Genomic DNA, 23,413 nt, shown 5'->3' on the forward strand with positions numbered 1-23,413 from the left:
TAAACATGATTTATTGACCCGTGATTGGTCCATTAAATTTTATTGAATCACTGAATTAATCAATTGTTCATGCGACCCGGCATAAATTTACTAATACCTACTTGAACCATTCTTGCATATTATGAACGTTGATAAACTTATATTAATTACCTACTAAAATGTTCAAATTACCGTACCCCCTCTCTCTATCTTCCAAGTCCATCATCGTTGGACCGCTTATCCTTAAACATAAAGTTAAATAATTCAAAAACTACTCATATTAGGTACATAACTGCTCAATTTCGATTTTAATACGTCAACATTTTCAGAAAAATTATCCGTTAAATAATTTATAATAGAAAAGAGGACTCTTATTTGAAAAACAGAAATTTATATCTCCATAGAATACTTCTGAAAAAATATATAAACAAAAACTCATTAACTTGAAAATATGATCTCAGGCATATTTTAAAATTCCAAAAATCATATTTTGAATAACTGTATTATTGAAGAAAAATAGATGTGCATACTTATATGAGTTATGTCGTATTGCATAGCTCTTTGGCAGCTACTATAGAAAATTGTTTTTGTCCTAAAAATGCTAAACACCATTCCGGAATAATAATAACACTATACTGTAATAGCTACTGTTTAAATAACCTTCATTACATTTTCACGAACATTACGAAATGCTAGGATAAAAGGGACATCAGACATCTAGTGCCAAAATTGTTTTCAATTATCATGATAAACTTATAGTATAACAAAAATAATTTATTTTTAGCTATAAAATGCTTGACACCCACCAACTGTTACAATATTAATAATATTATTATCATCATTATATTGGCTGGTTTGGAGAATTATCTGCCGCCCACGCGAAAATAGTTGATGTAGAATGGTCTGTATAATGTACACAATATAGTACCTATAAATATATTTATTTATAATGTTATATTATAATATACAATAGTGACAAAACAATGTAACAAACGGTTACCGTCTCCATTTCAGCGTAACAAGCTTTTTTTATTACACACAATCGGATCTCATTTTTTTTTTTTTAAATTTCATAACACATTTATTTTTTGTAAACGCGTTAATCAAACGTGCTGTGGATTATATGGTGAGAGAATGTGGTGTAGGTAGTCATAAATATTTTTTGTGAAATAACTCGTTATATTATAATATATGACTTCGTATCTCTTGCAGTTCGTATTGCACGTCACGCAGTTTTATGCACATTACACAAAAATAGAAGCTGTACCTACGTCAGTGAAACCAAAACTTACATGTATGTATACATGAACTAGAACAATATATATAATCATATTATAATTTTAATTATTTTATTATAATTAATTATTTTATATAACTTACTTATAAATCGATATATTATATATTTTAGCTTTTCATTACTATTTGTACCTATAAGTTCGGTACATTGATGTAAATTACATTATGTAAGCTAGCTATATAATATATTATAAGTGCCTAAATGCATTATAGTAATCAACGAACTTAAGAGTCTTCACCGCATGAAAATGGAGGTAGTTAATATAGTTGAACGATTGCGGGGTTTAGTATCGTTCAGTTCAAATAAATAATTTCTTAGAATAAAACTATGCTTTATACTGTCATAAGAAATCTCAAGTATTTCAACGTTTGGCACTGATATAAAAAGTGAAATTTTCATCCTCATACCACAAAATACCTTTAGCTATAAAATGTTATTTATAATATCAAATACAGCTACTCACATATATTATATTAAAATATAACTAAACACCTATGTTATAAAAACACATTAAAATATTCAAATTGACATAAAATAAAAGAAACAAAACTTTGGGAAAACAAATAATTGTAAGATGGATCGTACTAACGAAACTCTTTTTGAGTAACGTAATATAATATGCAATATCTCTCTGTTACAATTTTTTCTCGTAATGACTACACTAAGTTTAATTAGTAGTACTCTGTTCAAAAGATTGAAATGCGCCATGGAAAATTCGTAGGAAATTGCAAATTCGTTAATCCTCAATGTACCTTATACCTATTTATAAATATTTACCAAATACAAAACTTCAATCACACAATTTTTTAAACTTTTTTCATATAAACTGAAATTGTTTTTCAAATTTATATTAGAGTACAATAATATAGAGAGTTAATTAGTACAAACAAATTTAGTTTTTATAAAATTCTAATCGTACAAAAAATTATAGTTACTTATATTACTATTGGTATTGTTGCAGATGTACTAACAAACTAACAACATCTTATAGTTGTCTGACAAGAAAATCATTTTAATTAATATTTTATGTAAGTGCAAACCATAATTTATAAAATTAATATTTTTATTAATGTAAACGTGAATTTAAATTTTAAATGTTTATAAATGAACAAATTATGTGATCAAAAGTTTTATACAAGATAAGTATGTTTTTGCGATATACAAATAACTAATCAGAGACTATATAGTATATATGATTCCCATTTAATGTTTACTATAAATTTCAGTTGTTTTTCTTTGTCCATCAAATATAATAGGGTGGGAAAAAATAAAAATAGAAAATACATAAAACGATTGTAAAAACTAAATACATACACCCTTACTTCTACACATTTAATGCAACGATAGGTACACCGTAAAGAGAGCGCAACAGTGAAATATCGTCATTATTTCGTCGTAAATCATGCGTAATAAAAACAAAAATTTTAAAAATCCGCTCAATAATATATTTTTACATTACTGTTCGCTGTAAGCAAAAAAAAACAAAAAGTAGTTTCTAAAGTGCAGATTCAATATCCGATTGACGGAGCTAGGTGAGCACACATATACATAGTAGTATAACTAGTAGTGCGTGATACTTTTCGTTCCCTTCCACTGACCGAAAAACCGTTTTCTAGAAAATAGGTCTCTCAATTCTTAAAAGAAAAAACAAATATAATTCGTACCGCATAGATCCCTAGAGTAGTTCACAATAAATCAAAACTAAAAGTATACATTTGTTTTTAAAACTAATATTATTTTTAAGAAATACATGCATAATACGTAAATAAGTTACCTACTTTGCTTATTTTAACCATAACTCGTGGTAACGAACTAAGTTTAATGACAACTCGTTAACCCGCAGTTATATATCATACAAGTAAAGCATAAAGTAATATTATATATTGATGAAAATTAAAATTAAAAAGTGTTATATTTAATCATAACGCAATGAAAACAAAGAAATTTCTACCTACTCGTTACTGTTCACTAATCGTACTCGAACTGTACCATATCTAAAACATTTATCACTTTCAAAAACTACAAATCCCCCCATAGGAATAATATTTGGGGAAGAGCGGTTTCAAAGCCAACTTCAAATTATGTCACTGCAAATACTCGATTAATTTATGTGCCCTTTTTTTAATTGCAGCTAAAATATCCTCGACCGTTTACCGCGGTAGGCTATTATTCCAGATAGGCAATCACCGCTAAACTGAACCACATTATGACTTACAAACAGTGGCGTAACCAAGGGAGGGGGGCTAAAGGAACCTCCCCTATTGGCTGTATTTTTTATATTGTTTTGAAATATTTAAATTTCCTTAAAAATTGTACTAATATATTTCTTGTTATTAGTTGTATACTTGTATAATAGAATATTTGAGTTGAAAAACTATTATTAAAAGTGTTTATTGATTGTTTTGTTGTTTTTGATTTTCAATAACTCAAGTTAAAAGTGTTTAGCCCTCCCCATAACAAAAAAATCCTGGCTAAGCCTCTGCTTACAAACACAAACTCTGCGACGGCGTTGCACGCGATTCCATTATACACGATACGGTCCACGATGACGGACTTTGGCTGTCCCAAACAGAGCGTCTCGTACGGTTGTACCGCAAAACACGGTCAGAGATGTAATATTATTATTATCTACCACTACCAATAATAATGATATACCTATAACGTGTCGGTAAATACTATAATAATGTAAATATGGGTGCGAGGTGCATCGTTATAATATTATACCAACTTTAATAGGTATGTTATTAATAGGTACCTGTGATGTTGTGGCGTACAGACAGCTATTATAGTATAATAATACTATAATAGTGACGGAAAAATCGTATATTATAATGTAATACGATTTGATTTTATTATACGGCTCGTGTTTATTGGTTTTTAACGCGGGTCGTTAAGGCCAATTTTACTGATTAACAATCAAGGTCGGCGCGAGCGCGCGCATACAATTTTATTTATTATAATTGTATTTAATATACGTGCGAGATAAGATCGTATATCAAAATATATAATACCTACACATGATTTTATAACATATATACATTGTAATATACACGTACCTATTGCATATTATATACATACCTATATAAGTGTCGCACATCAAAAATATACATACACATATCGTGTTTAATAATATTAACGTTAATTATAATTTATACGCACCTAACCTATATACCTACTTCGGTTACCTCGCTGTATAGTCTGTTTTTTTTTAATACTTTGTGCCGCCGCCGAGTCGCCCGCGTATAGGATACCTGTTAATTATTGCGCAGAACGACGTGACATCAAATCATACATCGAGAATTTTTTGCGGGCGACCCGCGACGAATCTCCCGGACCGTCGAAAATGCAAATCGGCGGCAGAACGTTCTATCAGCTGCAATTGTTAATCGTTGTTTTCGGCGCCGTCGCCGCAGCGTCCGTGCACGGCTTGAGAAACGTCGGGCCCGAAGGTACGTATAAATCAGTAGGTATATACATAAAACAACATATAGGTAGACCTATCACACGGTGTTAAAAGTATAGGTGGTATAATATTATCATACAGTATACTGTTGCTATATATACTAAATTTTATTCGTTAGACGACGAATATCCGACTGCAGTTTCCGTTATATGTATAATATGCTATAATAATATTTACGTTTAAGTACCGATAATACAAATATTGCGACTGCTGTTTTGCTGCTGTTGTTGTTGTTGTTTTTTTTTTTTTTGTAGAAATGTTTTGGAAATTATTTTTTTGAATCGTGTTTTCCAAAATAAAAACTTTTATTAGATAGCTTTGATCAAAAATTTCGAGCGAGGAGAGGCGCCTAACCGTGGATAAGTCTCGGACGCGGAGGTAATATCTTAGGACTTCAGACTTATAGTAGAGTAAATAGGTGGATAGTTTGTGCCTGGAAAAGTGAAAATCGGCAATGAACTGTTGATTATTGATAATAGTGACATATTAATATTTTATCTTTTTTTAGTCTAAAAATAGACTGGCTGCATGTCAAAAAAAAAAATACTGTGATTCAATAGATTTAATAGTTTACGCCTTTTCTACTTATTAAATTATCAACATTACATTAAAAATAAGAAAAATTAATTAATTCTTTTAAAAAAAATAATAGCAGCCGAGCCGTTTATGCAACAGTTCATTGAAATAAATAATATCCCAAAACATTTACCAATTATACTATGTATTATTTTTTTCTTTATTCAATATTTAAAAAGTAGAATATTAAACAATTTTTTCAATCTTTTTTAGGACTTAAAAGTAGAAAGACTATTTTAAATACTATTTTAATAATGACTAGATTTAGCATCGTTATTTATACGAAAAGACAAGTTATAATTATTATAAACAAAATACTATATTCCTTAATACCTATGATTCATCTTGAATAATCGAACTGGAATACAGCATATCCAATTCAACGATAGATACCTAATTAAAAAAACATACACATATTACAATAGTATTTAAAGCTTAAGTTAGCGGAGTTAAGTAATACGAGGATAACCATAAAAGAACCTCTCCGTATATTATTAGGTATATCAACTAACTAATTTTTAATTCTGTATGTAATTGTACCGATCAATTCTACGATTTCAAAAATTTTTTGACTAAGTTGAGTATAAGGTAATATCACAGAAAACCATCATCTGGGCCGGGAAGCTAGTCCTCCGCATCTAACGCTTTAGTTTAAAAATTTTAAATTCATCGTATTGTTTATATTCATATAATTTAATAAATTTCATCAACAAATCAAAGTGTTTTTTTTCGCCTTGCAACAAATTAAAAACACGAAGTGACATTAACAGATAGCTATTAAAACGATATGCATTTATTGGTCATCGAAGACAAAGCACAAATTAAGCCTTTAGGTGATTCTGATAATGCTAAATGTCTCTTTGCAGACGAACAAGCTGGAACAATGACTAATGATTATCATACTTCCCCACAGATATTACGTAACGTAGTTACTTTATGGCTATATTTTATGACAATATTCCCACACATACATAGGCAAATTACCTACCATTGAAACGTTATATAATTATAACATGGTGTTTTCTTGTTCCGACAGTTTAATATTAAAATTTTACAATCGGTTGGTGACGTTGGTGTTAACGAAATGTTGTAAGAAATAAGGATATCATTTTTTCGAAACAATTTTTAACCCGAAACACTGAATACTTACCTTCAGGCTACAATAAACGTTCGCTGATCGCTAATTCGGAACGTCCTCGCAGAGAAATCTGTGTTTTTGAGACTTCTAAATGTCCGATGTACTTATTCGTTCTACATAGCTGAGTTAGCGAATAGTTTTAAAACAGGTGTAATGCATAACAGAAACAACTTGAAAAAAATGTCAAGTCGAACAGAATAATTAGGTACCTACCTCCTATAAGCTAGGTATAAATCAAGTCTAAACGAATTGTATAGGTACAAAACACTAACATTCGACTAAAATACACATGCCATAGTACTCTTTAGAAATTAATTCATCAACGATAACTTGATATAATATAATAACTATAATAAAACAATTTAGTTTAGACATTATGAATGCATTTATTATGCACATTACTGTAAAAAATACTCAATGTTTAGATATATACATAAATTCAATCAATTAAAGGGGATTCCAGCGATTAAGGGGTTTGATATAGGCAATTTTAAATTTTAATGAATTGTTGAGAAGAATTAAAAATTTGAATCTTTAATGTACTCCAATATTGATTAAAAAGAGTAGTATTTAAAGTGTTATGAGCCCATGTAAGCACGAAAATAGTTGTTGCGTAATAACAAGATTAAATAGAAAAACAATTTTTTGTGGAACAAATTAACAAGCAAGTACAATATTTTATGGCAGATTAATCAAATGTTCACATTACAAAGAAGATAATTTTATCCATTATAGCGTTTTTAATTTTTATAATCAATACTCATTAGTCATTACTTATTATTATGGTCAAGTGAAAAAAAACAAAATAAATGACACTTTAGATATCAATAATTTGGAGTAATCCTCTATCATGGAAAAATTAACAGCTATAAAATGATAGTTCTTTATATATATATATATACCTATTGTTAAAAATTGGTAAGACAACTAAAAATAATGTCTCCCTAAGTAGGTATGTAACAAGAGAAACTAGTTTCATAGATAAATTCCAAGTGTTGTAATGTCCTCTTAAGACAATTTTTGGTACCTACCTTAAAGATTTTTTTAAAAATAAACTACAATATGTAAACCTAATATGTTTAGGCTTTATATGATTTATATGAATGAATTAGTCATACTTATTAAGATACTATTATTTAAAAATATTACAATTAATACCTCACTAATCTAATAAATTTATAAATAATACTCCAATAACATACCTAATGTTTTATAATTATGATTACATTTTTTGTTATAGGTCCATGCGATCCAGGAGAATTGGTGTTTGTTGGTTTTTGTAACTTGTGCTTGTGCAATTCTCAGCGAATGCCAAATCAGCTTTGCGCTAAATCATGGTGCCGTGTTCAAACACCATTACCACCCAGAAATAGTATACTGTATTCAATCACAAACAAACCATTCACATAACTATCATTGGTTTACCACCCATGTTATGTATAAATATATCACGAATAACAGTTTAAAATTTAATAAAATACATATAAATTCAACAGGTCTAATTTATTGTCAAACTCTGTGTAGGATTATGATAAAAATGGACACAAAAATATGTTCGCAGTAATTATATAACTATTTAGGTTTAATATAATCTCTTAACCATGTTATAAAATATTAATGGTCTTATTAAAATTATACATGTTAATCACTCATTTTTAATTTATTTAAAAAAATATATGTATATGTATACATATAAGTAAATTGTAAAGGTAATAGTCCTAGTCTTCTACATACCTTAATACCTTCACCATATTCATTTACATCACTTAAGAAACAAAAATCTAATTTACAGTAAGTGATAAATTATAACAATACTATTGAATTTATTAAAACTTGAACGAAAATTAACAATGATAAAACAAAAAAAGAACAGTCACTAGAAATTAGAAGATAAAAATTTAAGTATCGTCTTTCAGTAAATGCTAAATCAAACAAATTTGAGTAAGTTCAACATATAAAAGATTATATATATATATTTATGTCTGTTGAATTAATATTGGCAATAAAGAAATAACTACAAAATAAATTTTTAATAATTTAGTTAAGAATATTTGTTTTAAAAATACTTAATTTTAATTGATCAACAAAATATAGTGCGTCAATTGAGCACACTGATTTTTTTTATTTACATTTAAATTTACAATCATAGAAAAATACCTCTGACTGAATATTTAATGAAAATATTATAATATATCAAGTAATTTTATCTGACTAGATCTTGTCATTGGTTAAATATTTATTTATCAACTATTAAATATGTCACTGGAAAAGAATAAATATATTTTGTTTTGTTTTTTTTTTTCGCTACAAATAGTATGTATTCCAGAGGTATTATCATTATCATGTTCTTAATATTTACAATTAGAAAAGTACAATATATATTATAGTTGTTATGAAATTATGAAAATCCTGCACTTAAAAAAAAATTGTTTATTTTAAATTTTCTAAATTGTTAGGGTTAGCTTCGATGATTAAAACCTTTGGTATTATCTGGACCACGAGGCTGTCGAATTACATTGTCTTCAACAGGAACACGAACTATTGGCTGTCGAAGTACTTCAAATTTCATACTACCTGAAGAACTGGCTCTAAAAATGAAAAATAATTATATAAATAAATACAATACAATATGTATAATAAAATATACATTATATAAATACATTATAATTTATCATGAATGATCAAATACAGCAAGTAGAAGAATGATAACAGTTTTACTTTTAATCCAATTGGAAATTATATAAATATACATTAAGATGAGTACTTCAAAATGTATATTATAAAAGTAATTTCCTCGGTAATTTCATGTTTTATAATTAGTATAAACAGAGTTAAGATTTTAAAGACAAAATTGTAATTAAACATTTAGACTTATCATTAATACTAAACAATAAATATATTTGTAAAAAATTAAAAATAACAGTTTTACAACAATTTATTGATTATTTTTTATAGTTCTAAAATGATTGATTCAGCCTTGAAAATATTAATTTAAAAGTATTCTCTTTTTATAGGCCCAATATACTTAAAATAGATACTTTAAATTAACTTAAAATAAAAGTATGATTTGTTTTTAAGTAATTTTATACTTTAGGGTGGTTTTAAAATGAATTTAACTTACGTATTGGAAACAATCCAATATGTAACCTCTACTATTACAAAATAAAACATTTTAAAAATATGTATTATCATGGCTACAATAAACATCAAATATTAATGATAACATTTTAAGATGTAATTAATAGTAAAGTAAATAAAACCTTTAACTGCTTAACTAAGGATAATACTAATTTAAGAAGTTTGAAGTTATAAGTATTTATAAAGATGACACTACACTTTTGTTAAACATTTTTTTAAAGAAACATAGTAAAATATTATTTAAACACATCTATATTTAAATATTTTGTAAGTTTCAATTAAAAAATAATTTTTTTTCATTCTTTGGTTTTTTTTAACCTTATTACACAAACAAAATAAAAGACATATCTAACCTTCAATAATTTTAATGTATACATTTAAATACATTTAGTGTTTTAAAAATCTTTATGTTCACATTGGTTAACTTTCACTATAACTTTTTATATATGAATCTCTAAGAAGCATTTTATTTTTAGTTTTAAAAATTTTGTTTTCAAAAATATTTAACTTAAGAATAAAATGTTTTTTTTTTTATATGAGATTTCTTTTTGTCTAATGCCAAATGTATTTCTTAGAATATAAGTAATAAAATATTTTAGCATTATTTACAAAAGCAGTAAATATTAATGTAGCTATTAACAAGGTTCTTATTAATTTCATAACTATCACACTAGGAAATTAAATATATATAGATAAATATAGGTCATTTAGAAAAGCAATAACTTATCATTGATAAGTATTAAAAATTTTAAAAATAAATTATCATGTTAATACTTATAGATCAAATATTTATTTATTGAATATTTTATTGAGTAAGAATACTAATTTATATGTATATATGTATGTATGTAATTGGTATGTATATTTAACTGCAATATTATATTAACAATGATATTAAGTAGAAACATATTAACTGAATTATTCAATTTCTTTAGAATGAATTGTAATTCAATGTTATACATGTTAATTTAAATGTTAAGACATAATAATTTTTATGTTCAAATCTCATTAATAATAATAATTAATATTTAAATTTATTAATTCAGTCTTGTCATTAATAAGATCAATATTTGCAATACTTGAGTAAAATTACTTTAACTATTAAAAATTACCCTTCATCATCAGCATTCAATTCTTCTTCACGTTCTTCACCCATTATTCGTAATCTAGCTTCTGCATATTCTTGTTTTCTCTAGAGCATAATTTAATATGTTGAAGAATATTTTATACAATTGAGTAGACATTCTATTTCATACTTGTTCCAAAGATTTAACTTGTACTTTGGGTTTATCAGCATTTTCATTTGCAGTATTATCTTTCTGCGGTCGTTTGAGTATTTTAACAGTGGGCTGTTGAGGAATCGTCATTTGTTGATGATGGTTATATGACAATTGTAAACCAGGAGGCAATATTACAACATTGCTATTGCTAAAAATGTTTGCATGGAAAAATAGTTTATAAGACCATAAAATAGGTACTAATACAACTAGATAATATATAAAAAAAAATAGTCACTTTTCGTTTTTAGTAGCAGACGCCAGTTTCATTTTTTTTATCTGAGTGCTAAGAACCTATATATAAAAGCAATAATAGAAAGAATCGTTAGACGGTGACAGAACATGCAGATGAGCCTAACTCTGTAGGTGCAATCGGCGAGTTGGCCAGGTCTATAGGAAAATCAAACCGACACAACGAATAACACCTAACGGTGGGCCGACCGACCGACCCACTGGCCACTAGACTCAACAAAGATAAACAGTAACACAAACACGACTTACAGACGGATCGTCTAGAGCTTCCCAGCTTTCGTAGGGTTCGGTTGTGCCCGGGTCACAAGCCGCCATAATATTGTACATACTACTCACTCGGCGCGGTGTCGGATGTTGTGCGTGTGCGTTTTACTACGACATCCACTGGACGGCGGGTCGAGACATAGTTGGCGGGAGCAGTAAAAAAATTTGTAGCTATAAATAATATCAACGTTGTACGATGATAGTTTGGATTTGTCGAATGCCGGAGTCACGTAAACGTTGTTGTTAAAATTATTAACTACAGTTCGACGCCACAGAAAAATGTTAAAAATGTTTTCGATAACTGAGGTACACAATGAATAATAATGATTAATGAATAATTATATATTGTGATATAATAGCTGTCTTGGGCCCCGACGACAATTTTGACAACACGTCGAGATTACAAGCGCGAGCCATGGAATAAACGATATTGTTCTGTGATTCTATAGTCTGTTTTAGTGTTTGTTTTTTGTGTTGGCAACACGCGTTCTCATTTATTATCATTATTCATTTCATTTTGGCCATCAACTGCCGCTTAATCGCTACCGTTCAAATTCAAAGTCCAAAGTTTGAACTGTTAGAAGTTCTGAAATCTAAATTTTAGCTTATACAAATTACAAACTAAAAATATCTACGTAAAAAATGCCAAACAATCGTTGGCGAATCAAGCAAAGTACAAGCTAATCATTCAACGATAAAATTACTCAAACATTTGCTCGACACTACGACGGACATACGTCAATTGTGCCAGAAATCACAGGTAAGAAAAAAAAAATTATGATATTCAAAAATGTTCTACACTTATACATCAACTGTGAACTGACGATATTGAATTATTGAACTACAAAAAAAGTTATACATTAATTGCGCTGGCGATACTGAAATTTAAAAATAATATTATAATATTTTACGATTTTTGAAATTACAATTTATTTAATATGGTATTCTTTATGTTTGATTATATTTAAGAATTAATAATTTAATTTAGTTCAATTTTCAACATGTAATTTCACAGTTTTTGATAATGACTTATAATGTTATAAAGTATAATACATTTATGATGCACATTTTGTCTATTTAATTGACATTTTTTATTTATTAAAATATACGTTATTTAAGATTTAAGTGATTTAAGGTACATTATTTTGTCGAACAGTGTCACGTATCGTTGTTAATTTATGTGTAAAAATAATCAGGTTTTGAGTTTTTGACACAAATACACAATGTGTCGACGTCTTGGGGGATTGTGGGTGATTGTGTCTGGTGATCTAGTGTCGTTTTTAAAATTCAGTTATAACCCAGTTTGACTTATTTACGTTTGAAAATATTATGTACTATAATAGGTTATAAATTAAAGGATAAAGATTTCCTTTATCGATATTTTGTAATTTAAAGCTGCTGCAATCACGCAGACTGTATCATTACTTTTGTCCCAATCTATAATGTTATTTCTATTTTCTAATTTTGTATACATTGGTCAATGTTAATTAACAAAATAACTAACAAGTAACGATTTAGTTTGGTAGTTCAGCACTTGTTAATTTTTTTTTCATGCATTACGGTAAATTGACAGTTACGTAATTAGTAATTACAAATCGAGATTTTTTTTATAAACTGTTAATGTGTCATTTAATAATAATAATAATAACTACAAAACTACAATTTTAATAATAATCGTTATTTTCGGGTTTACTCTACCGTCAATTGTGATCCTGGCAAACGTTCAATTGTAGGTGAGTGATCTTATTTTTATAATATTAATATTGTTAATATTATTCAAAAGGTACAAATAACTTTTACTATAAGTATCAATCCATTGTTAAATAATTAAGAAACTTAGTATTATTAGTAAAATTGTTCAACAATTAAATTTCTCCACAACATAAATATTTTTAACCAAAAACATTAGACTTTTTATAAAACATCGAATAATTAACAAAAAATTATAAACAAATCTTTTTTTGTGAACTTTAATTAATACTTTAAATAATATTACTCTGTTCAATGTAATTAATAAAAAATATTAAATTTGTTAATTTCTGATGTTCCTATTTTGTAACTTTGATTCTAATTTTTTAAATATTAAATTACTTAATAATATGTAGGTACCTATAATAAATATATTTCTAATTTTAAAAATGCATTCTCAAATATAACAACCAGTGGTATATGGTGATGAACTGTGTTGTATGACGCTTAGGCGTTATGGGGCAATTTTTTTTTGGTGGGAGAGCGAAGTGGTTAATTGTTTACCAATTATATAAAACAAAAATTAAAATATATAAAACACATAATAAATATATATATTATATTAAAGGAATAAAGAATGGGTCGGTACTGAAATATGTGTTGTGAATCATGGTCCGTAAAGGTTCACTTCATCACTGATAACAACAATATAATATAATATTATAAGAACTTAGAACATGATAAATTGAGACAAATGACTAGAATTTGAACTATTTAAAAACAGAACTCCCCTATTTCATTATACTATTGAGTCGCATTAAATATTAATTAACTTATAAATACTACAGCGTCTATTTTAGATATTGTGGATGGATTGTTCGCCAAAAACATCAATAAGTTCACATCCGTGTCCTTTAATAAAATAAACATATGGTTAGGTATATATTTTAGTATAATATTATGTTCATCATTATTCATTATCATCCCTATATTTCTATAGTTATGTATAAAAAAATTTTTTTTTAATTTAGTTAAAATTGTTCCATGTTAAGTAGTTTTACAATGTGCCTAATATACAGATATATACAATTGCATATATAATTAATAAAACAAACAAAATTATTGACTATTAATATTGTACATATTATCTGTGATATAATATAATATATCAATACCAAAAAACAAATAAACATTTGAAATACTTGATATACATGTAGAATATTCATTATTATTCATTAATAAGGCAAATTTATTCACCTAAACACTATTACAATTTCGATTAATACATTTTTAATATTATAAGTTATTTAAAGTAATCAATACTTGTTTGTCTCAAAATATCTAAAATAATTTCGAGCAATATTCTTATACTTCAGTATTTGTTAACCGTGTTTTATATGCACCATTATTTTTTAACTTTGAGTATGTTTTTATATTTTAGGTACAAAACAAATTTTGCCATGGCACCCAAAACAGTATTGGTTCAAAATCGAAACAAGTCTAATAATAGCATCTTTTTCAAAAAACTTAATCGTTGTATGATAATCAATAATAATTTACGTAAACGTATTGAAGATTTATCAGAAAAAAATAAAGAATTATCATTCACTAGGAACAGTTTGTTATTACAGAAATTGGAATTGCAAAATGAAAATAACGCTATTCGAAATTCAAATATTCAACTAACTGCAATGCAAAATATTATGCGTAGAAAACTTGGTATACTAGAACAAACTATACAGAGCTGTATACCTTCATTGGTAACTATGTCACAATGTATCCCATCTATGTTAGAAAATGTACATGAAATGAGTAAATTTGAGGTCAAAAACTTAAATAATGAAAAGAAAGAAAAACAAACAAAAACTGTAAGACCTATGATCCATGGTATGACTTTTACTCAACCAACTGTTATAAAACAATTTGATATGTCACCTATCATTGAAAGTCCTAATTCTAGTTCTGAACTAACTCCAATCAGGCCAAGAAGATCTAGTTGTATAAGCTCACCACACAATAAACTTAATACAGAACCATATGTGAGATTAAAGGATGTCGCAGCTATGTTGAAAAATTCCAAAGCTGTTCCAAATGAAAGTCCTAAACGTCGACTAAATGAAAATTTTAGTGAAGACTCAAGTTGGTTGAATACTCAAGAAAATCAAATCCAATATTCTAATGACAATTCTAATGCAACATTCTATAATTCTCCTGGATCAAAAACACCCAATGAAGCTCAGATTGATATGCCTATGACTGCTTCTACTTCAATTAATAGTATGGATAATACATTTAATAATACTGAAGTACAACAAAGTGATTTATCATCTCATATCGATTCAAGTATGCTGAGAAACATAACATGTCGAAAACGTACTAAACGATCAAGTGAATCAAGCATAGCATCAGATATTAATGATTCAATCTCTTCGTCAAGACCTAGTAGATCTGCAACAAAAAAGATAAACTACAAAGAGAAAAGCCTTGGCTGTAAACTCAGAAGATAATTGTTTAATAATTTTTTATTATTATAAAATCAGTTAAGAAATTTTATTTTATTTTCAACAGTGTATCATTTTTATCATTTTTCTTTATAAGTAAACTGTTTTTTTTTTTTTATCATATTGTGGTGGGCGTTTTAACTCTAAAAGTCTAAACCATTATAAGTTATTATTATGTACATTTTATTTGATTACGAAGTTAGTAAGTATAATAAAATTGATTTAATCATTATTTTATGAGTAGGTACTAATAGTTGTACTAAGTTAAGATTTCAGTTTGTAAATCAAAAAGTAAAAAATATATATGAATATATGCAACAGTGATGACGATTCTCAAAATAATGTGTTTCTATGAATATTTTTGAGGACATTTCCAGTCACCTACATAATATAGAAGATGACTAAATGTAGTTGACAATATAAAAAAAATTAATTCCGGTGTTATCCTCTATAGGTACCACCAAATTCGCCAAAACATCATCAACACTCAATCAAAGGGTATTAGGATAATATACTCCTATATTTCCAGACCAATTCAATCTTATAATATGTTCTTTAAAGTTTTTTTACTTAAAGTGTTATCCAAATTAAATATATTTTTTGATGAGCCATTGTAATTGAAATTTTTATAACATTGGATACATCAAACATATGCACATTGCACATAGCAATTTCAAGTTGCGTTGTGTGATTTATTGTACCTATAATGAATCACTGTAATGTGCATAGTATGCATTTTTTTAAGTATATGTATCATAATATAATGAGTCATTGTATAATAATAATTAATTAAATTTATCGTCCCACATCAAACTAAGACCACCTGCCCACCAAAGTGTTACTGAAACAACTCATATATCATAGGATAGTCCGATGGTCGTCACTAATATGTAACAAGGAATAAAGATTATAGTTGGAATTTAAAATGAAATGTAACATACAGCAAAATTGTTAATTTAAATGGTAATATATTAACTCATTTATTTAATATTTTTTTTTTGTGCTGTTAATTGCAGATAAGTAATTAAAATAAAAAAATAATTATTATTAGGGTCCGGATTTATATTCTCTAAATATTTCTTAATTATGATGCTCATATTCTCTTTAGAAACTGCAAATATTTTGTTAATATTCTCTTAAAAATATCCAAAATTATCTAAAAAAAATGTAAATTTTTACATTATTTATTGAATATCTAATTATACTCAAATGAGGTGTACACTTTTGTAATGAAATTATTGCACTATAGAAATTTAATATATAAATAATATAATTAAAATACTTATTATATTATAACAAAAAAAATTTTGAATGATTAATAAATAAATATAGATATTGTACTTATCAGTATGGTCAGTATGGATGAATAACAGCTAAGCCAGTAAACCACCATTATAATGGACAGCATGGCTACATAAAAGTATTATCGTTGCGTGTTTTTCTTTCAAAATAATGTAAAAAAAAAATTATAGTTATTATTAAATGTCGTAAATGATCCAAACAATTTTTTCTAGTTACTTTTTTATTGAAATTTTAAGAAATCGGCATTTTTTTCTTAAAATAGACCAAACATACAAAAGAAAACTTTTTTCTGTTAACTCGGTGTTCAATAAATCATCCACAATTTTCACTCATTCTCGTAAGACTTGCGACTACATATACTTGGTAACAATATGTAAGAACATATAAGTCCGTACCCTAGTTATTATGTTGTAAAAATTACATATTTAAACATTGTAATGAATTAAAATATTTTATCCAATTATACCATTGATTAAATAATCTGATTCTTTTTTTAGTTCTTAAAAATATTTATTCTATCCATCCATTTATATCAACTTATTTATTTTTATTTTTTTTTTTTTGAAAACACGGATGACTTTTAAATGTGACTAATACATTTATTACATATTATGTAACATTCATCTCTTCCAACATTTTTTTTTTTTTGGAAAACATAAAATAAATAATAACCATTGACCACAAAGTTGGATGTAAAAAAATATAATAAAAATAATTTTTTTTTTATTATTATAAATTCTATATATTACACAATATGGTTAAATATAATAATATATGTAAACTCTTAGGTATAGGTAGGTATGATTAAAATAAACAATAAATATTAAGACATAATTCGTTCATAGCATCCTATCAGCGTATTGAAACTAAATTAATTTAGTCTGTGTGTTTTCTTTTTAATTTTTCATCTCGCTGGCATCTTCGGTGGTCCTTTGCTGTGGTTGGAATGACTTTATCACTCCTGGAGTATGAACCATTTGTAAAAACCTATAAATGTAAAAATTATATTACACATTTCTTATAGGTACCTAAATTAATATTATGAATTATCAACTCCGAAACTGCTGGCATTATACTAGCAGCGTGGACGCGGTTTACGATTTGCTTCCTATGCACGAATTGACAAATTCGCCGAGTCAAAAAATAAAATCGGATGACGTATAATGTTAATGTACAGATTGTAAGTATATGATATAATATGAATGCCTAAACCGTTGTAATCAAAACAATATTATTATACATTAAAGGTGCATCTTCCCTGCAGGGTCCAAACTCCAGACGCAGCATGGAGAATGAACCTTAAATAGACAAAACAAAATTAAAGTCATGCCACACGAATACCTTTCAAATAAACAATAATTAATAATAACGTTTCAGTTATCTCATAATATAATAATATTAGACATAATATTAGCTATACTTTGCAAGTCATAATTTTATCCAAACCAGGTTTTGCAGAATCGCAAGAATCTACCGTATACATAATTATTATATAAATATATCATAATGACGTTCGCTTTACTATAGATAGGTACGTGTCAGCTAGTTTATTACGATTCAAAGTGGTTTCGTGTGGCGATAAATGATTTTAAAAGATTGTGTTGTCGTCACATGGGTAGTACTTGAATTTTTACAACTACCTATATTATAATACCTATTATGTTATGTACGCCGTGCGAGTGTATAAATACAGTGTACCTAATGTTATTCGTGTACAAAACGGTATAACTCATCATATCATAATTGTGAAGCCGGTACCTATTTGATTTTAATAATAATATGTAGACATGCTGTATATAGGAATGAAAAGTGCTAGCAGAAACCGTTACGATTGGTTTGCGAAAACGCTTAACAGCAATTATGTACGTATACAGCTGATGCAGCTACTCATATAAATAGCAATAATATAGTATAACTACCATATATATCACCTATTCATATATAAACGTGTTCATTATAATTTATCACGATGATGTACTTTCTTTCAAGTTTCAATCAAATAGGTACTTCATGATATTAGATCATATATAAGTTTTCGAAAAAATTATAAATTCATATAAAAGTATAATATTGGCCAGTGTGATTAACGAAGCATGGTTAGCAATCTCCACCCGTATCTAAACTTTAATAATTAATAATAGAATAGATACATTTTTTTCAAATTCTGGTTTTATGGAATCTTTAAATATCCTATCTACCTAATAGGTAATAGGAAGGAACATGTTTAAAATAAAAATACTCTTTTTACCTATATACCTACATACTTTAAATTGTTTAACAAATTATTTTTTTTAATTTGTTTTCGAAGATTTTGATCCATATAGGTAAATTAAAATATGAATGAATAGTTTCTGAGTTATTTAACTTTATGTTTTATGTATACTATAAGAATAACTCCTACATAATAATGGTTTCACAAAAAATATATATCTAAAATAAATGAAATACAATATAGTTGAGTAGGTATAAGTACTTACTATAATTAGTATACCTACTCAAAACATTTATATTACTTTAATTTTTAAATCATCGTCTAATTATTTCAACGGCATTAGTAAGTATCAAAGTTTATCATACACGCTGAACATTATTCTTTGAACTTGAAATTTAAGTAACTCAAAAACTACTTGTAGGAATACGAATTTAGGTTGGTACCTTATCATCAAAATTAAAAAAAATATGGTTCTAATTTTTAAAACAAGTTTAGAACACCACAGCTGGATTCTGAAAATCAAAAATTTCACCAAGTACTTAGGGGTAGGTACATAAAATTAAAGAAAAATATAGCAGTAAGTATATACTTGGTAAATCGCCCTGTACATATCTGCATTGAGTATTGACATAAAAACAAATATTAATTTGCTAAACATTATAATTATAATTTATAACAAAAAAAATAATTTGGCTTATGCAGGTGCATACAACAATTTATTATTTTAAGTTAACAAACTAAAAAGAAAATTAGTTTGGTTTATAGACCTACCTATGTTCAATTAATATATTGTGATTATTGATCTGTAGCCTACATATTTATAAGGCAATGAATGCGGTGAGTAATTTATTATATGTAAGCAGTAAGCACATAGTAATATTATAATATGATGTATTTTTTAATATAGGTATAATGGCTATATATATGATATGCTATTCTTACGGTAAATGTGGTTTCCGGATACGCCGACACCGTCCCATCGGGTCCCTGAAATATCCGGGTCCACATTTTCGGTTGGCAGTGCTGTTCGTTGCTGTGGCGGACGCGGTTGCAAAAGCTGCACCGACGGCTGATGGAGACTGACCGGATACCGGTGGCGACGAAGATGTTGTGGCGGCGTTTGCCGACGATGGCGGCTGTTCGGTGGGTAAGTCGGAAGTGTTTCCGTTGCTAGCGATCAAGGCCTCGACCATCTGAACAATCTTGTCACTATTGGACTGTGAGTACGGGTCCAACAACGCCAATGCTGGTGAATTCGTACTTACGACCGCTGCTGTTGCCACAGTGCTCGATGTGGGAGCATAAGTCGTGGATGCGTTTTGCGGTGGTTTGGTTGAACTTTCAAGTGTGTCCGTGTAGTCTGGTAAGTCTTCATACTACGCAAAAATCGTGTAATTAAAGGTTAGGTGTTAATACACCACAATTTATATTTTTTAAATTTATGATTAGAATATCGCGATACCTTATATATCTTTAAATAGAAATTTATAACTACTAATTTTTTTTTTAATATTTATTATTATAATTAATAATAATTTAGAATTCAGATTCGTGATAGGGTGAATTACAATGACAAGTTTAAGATAATTTAGATTAAAGATATCTAAATTTGTTTTTTGTTGGCTAAATCGAAAATACACTTTGGCATCGTGGGCCAAAATTATTTTAATTCTTTAGTAAGAAATTAACAAATTAAAAAAATAACTAACATATTATTTTCAAAATATAATTATAGCTTAATTTGAAAACCTTGGTAGTAGATTAGAGACCCTTAAGTTAGGTTAGAAGAAAAACTATTTAACAGTTTAAAAAAATATTTTGTATCTGATTATAATATAAAAATATATCATAGGTTAGGTTATTAAAAAAAATTAAACCAAAAAAAAAAAAATGTTTTTGCAAGAATTTTTAATGTTATAACTTATAACAATAAAAAAATATACAGCAATTCAAATATACGAGTACTATACATATATCAATATTATTTACTAAAAGTGAGAAACTAGTAGATAGAAAAGTATAGTATATTAAGTAAATATATAATATACAAATATAATACTAGGTAATCTATGTAAACGTTTCAAAATTATATGGTTATATTCAAACTACCTACAATCATAATGTGTAAAATTATGTATAAATAGCAATATTCTGATCATATATAATATTATAATATCATCTCATAATTAGACTTGACCAACGCAAACTGTTAGATAAACAGAGTAACTGAATAATGCAATATACCTAGGTAATATATGAACAGAAATTAATTTTAAATATACATTATGGTTCTAAAGTTTTACACACTACAATCTACATAAAATCATTAAAATACTTTTCTTCAGAAAAGTGGCACCCATTAAAATTATGACTATTTTAAAAACTCACAATAATGTCATCGAGAATAATAAAAAATAACTTTTCTGTATAAAACAACGCATTTAAGTCTCCGACAGAGATGTACCAATACACAAAAATGGCTTAAAATACTTGTATTAGAGGAGCCACCCAATGGTAACAGATTAATCACAACATATGAGTACAATAACAGGTTGTCTTCATTACTTATGTGGCTATGTGTGTTTAGAAAATAATATAATATAATATAATAAATACATTCGGTCGTATAGGCTGCCAATTAAATGCATTATTATTAAGTATGAACTCGATATTCTATAACTATTGTTGTCGGAGCTCATCAAATTGAACCGACAATAATTGATAGATATTTTTTGTTATTTTATATTTATTGTTATAATAACAATAACAATAAAATCACAAATTACAAGATTACAATCTAAACCTAGAACCGTACCGAAAATAACCTAAACTTCGTAAAAGAATTAGTTGACCCGGAAAATGTTGTTTTGCCTTTCATAAAGAATTTTTTTATTTTTTAACTGACCCGGCAAACTTAATATAAACACGTAATCGCGATTTTATAGTGAAATCGCATTGAAAAATGTACTTTCAGTGTTTTCCGAATTTTTCAATTTTTGAAATAATTTTTCTCTCCTTAAAAACTTTATTCGAATTATTATGAAAATTAAAAAAAAAAAAATAGCTCAATCGTTTACCAAAAAATAGCTTTTCATTTTTATGTATATATTTAAGTGTTATTGGAACCTAAATAATATTTATTTAAATGTATTAGAAAAATATAAAGGTATTTTTCTATGTGACTGGTCGTTTTTATTTTATTAATATTGTATTCACGGATAAAGCCATGTTCACAACTACGAAATCCACCGTATCGTAAGCCGTCTATTATCTTAATTTGACATTGGCCGTTGTGACTTGTGATAAAATCATTCACTAACCATGTCTAACAAAAAATTCCAGATTTGGGACGATAACAGTTTTCAAACACGACTTGGTAGACGAAGTATAGCTGTGAACCTGCAGGCTTAAACTATATTAAATCGAAACCGATTAAAATTGGTATATTCACTGATTCAAACGTTTTTGATTTTGGAGAATCACTATAAAGTTCAATTGGTTATTCTTAATATATACATACCTATGCGTCTTATAGTTTTTCCGTGTAAAAAGTATCTAACAGTTCGTGTAATAGAACCGTTCCGAAACTCAAATCGGAATTTTCTCAATTGTCTCTATAATAACGTAAGCCGAGCCCTAACTGAAAATATCATATTATATAGACGTCTCGGTCTCTAGTAGTCTAGTAGGTATAGGCATATAGCCGTGAGTACGGATAAAGCTACGTCTAGCTGCGATAATATTGTATTATGTATAGTTGGCTCACTTCGTCGTCGTTACCGCCCGAGTCGTCGAACACCGCGTACAGTTCGATGTTCTTCAGGTGTATCTGCAGATTGTAGTCGCCCGTCTGGCTCTGGTCGAACTTGATCGTGGCGCCGTGCGTCAAAATCACCAGTGCCGACAGCACCAGCACCGGGACCGCCGCGGTGCACCACCGTCGCTGCGAGTACTGCATGCCGCGGCTGCAGCACAAACGATATTTCAGTAGTAAAAATTTATTTGTTAAATATCGATATAAATTGTCGCGACGATGGTGTTGTGTGTACGGATACGCCGCCCAATACGATAACAATGTATACGATATTTACAGCACTGTTACATGTGAGGATATCGTCGCAAACGAGTGGTCCGCACGACGTCTGATACGCGACTGACAACTGAACCGCCCCTGCGACCTGCGGTGGCTCGCGGCGATCCGTCTCGTCGCCACTGCAGCAGCAGCAGCAGCTATAGCCCGCTATCCGGGGCGGACCAGTTCGAGCAGCGGTACGCCGACCCGCAATATCGCTCTTTGCAGAGCTGCTGCTGCTGCTGCAACGACC

The 23,413-nt window shown here is 28.0% G+C and overlaps 4 protein-coding genes across 6 annotated transcripts; 2 read left to right on the top strand and 2 right to left on the bottom strand.

Annotated features, from left to right (window-relative positions):
- Nucleotides 1–4,175: 4,175 nt before the first annotated feature.
- Nucleotides 4,176–7,946, top strand: LOC114124132 (uncharacterized). Its single transcript, XM_027987316.2, has 2 exons — nt 4,176–4,725; nt 7,694–7,946. The coding sequence occupies exons 1-2, from the start codon at nt 4,620–4,622 to the stop codon at nt 7,861–7,863; spliced, it is 276 nt and encodes a 91-aa protein (XP_027843117.1). The 5' UTR covers nt 4,176–4,619; the 3' UTR covers nt 7,864–7,946.
- LOC114124131 (SUZ domain-containing protein 1-like) lies at nt 7,936–11,775 on the bottom strand. Of its 2 annotated transcripts, none has more exons than XM_027987315.2 (5): nt 11,457–11,775; nt 11,107–11,162; nt 10,848–11,019; nt 10,704–10,783; nt 7,936–9,041 (listed from the first exon to the last, which is right to left on the bottom strand). In XM_027987315.2, exons 2-5 carry the CDS (start codon nt 11,136–11,138, stop codon nt 8,912–8,914), a joined length of 414 nt encoding a protein of 137 aa, XP_027843116.1. In that variant the 5' UTR covers nt 11,139–11,162; nt 11,457–11,775; the 3' UTR covers nt 7,936–8,911. The 2 variants fall into 2 exon arrangements, with proteins under 2 accessions (XP_027843116.1, XP_027843115.1); XM_027987314.2 differs by having other exon boundaries at nt 11,370–11,775.
- A 154-nt stretch (nt 11,776–11,929) lies between these two features.
- Nucleotides 11,930–17,361, top strand: LOC114124134 (uncharacterized). 2 transcript variants are annotated; one of them, XM_027987318.2, is made up of 2 exons: nt 11,930–12,144; nt 14,515–17,361. In XM_027987318.2, exon 2 carries the CDS (start codon nt 14,534–14,536, stop codon nt 15,578–15,580), a length of 1,047 nt encoding a protein of 348 aa, XP_027843119.1. In that variant the 5' UTR covers nt 11,930–12,144; nt 14,515–14,533; the 3' UTR covers nt 15,581–17,361. The 2 variants fall into 2 exon arrangements, with proteins under 2 accessions (XP_027843119.1, XP_027843118.1); XM_027987317.2 differs by lacking the exon at nt 11,930–12,144 and adding an exon at nt 12,735–13,117.
- Nucleotides 17,362–17,579: 218 nt separating this feature from the next.
- LOC114124137 (uncharacterized) lies at nt 17,580–23,262 on the bottom strand. The gene is made up of 3 exons (XM_027987320.2): nt 22,855–23,262; nt 20,031–20,464; nt 17,580–17,863 (listed from the first exon to the last, which is right to left on the bottom strand). Exons 1-3 carry the CDS (start codon nt 23,044–23,046, stop codon nt 17,773–17,775), a joined length of 717 nt encoding a protein of 238 aa, XP_027843121.1. The 5' UTR covers nt 23,047–23,262; the 3' UTR covers nt 17,580–17,772.
- Nucleotides 23,263–23,413: the final 151 nt, after the last annotated feature.

The sequence above is a fragment of the Aphis gossypii genome, chromosome 1 (genome assembly GCF_020184175.1).
Source record: "Aphis gossypii isolate Hap1 chromosome 1, ASM2018417v2, whole genome shotgun sequence".
Lineage (NCBI taxonomy): Eukaryota > Metazoa > Arthropoda > Insecta > Hemiptera > Aphididae > Aphis > Aphis gossypii.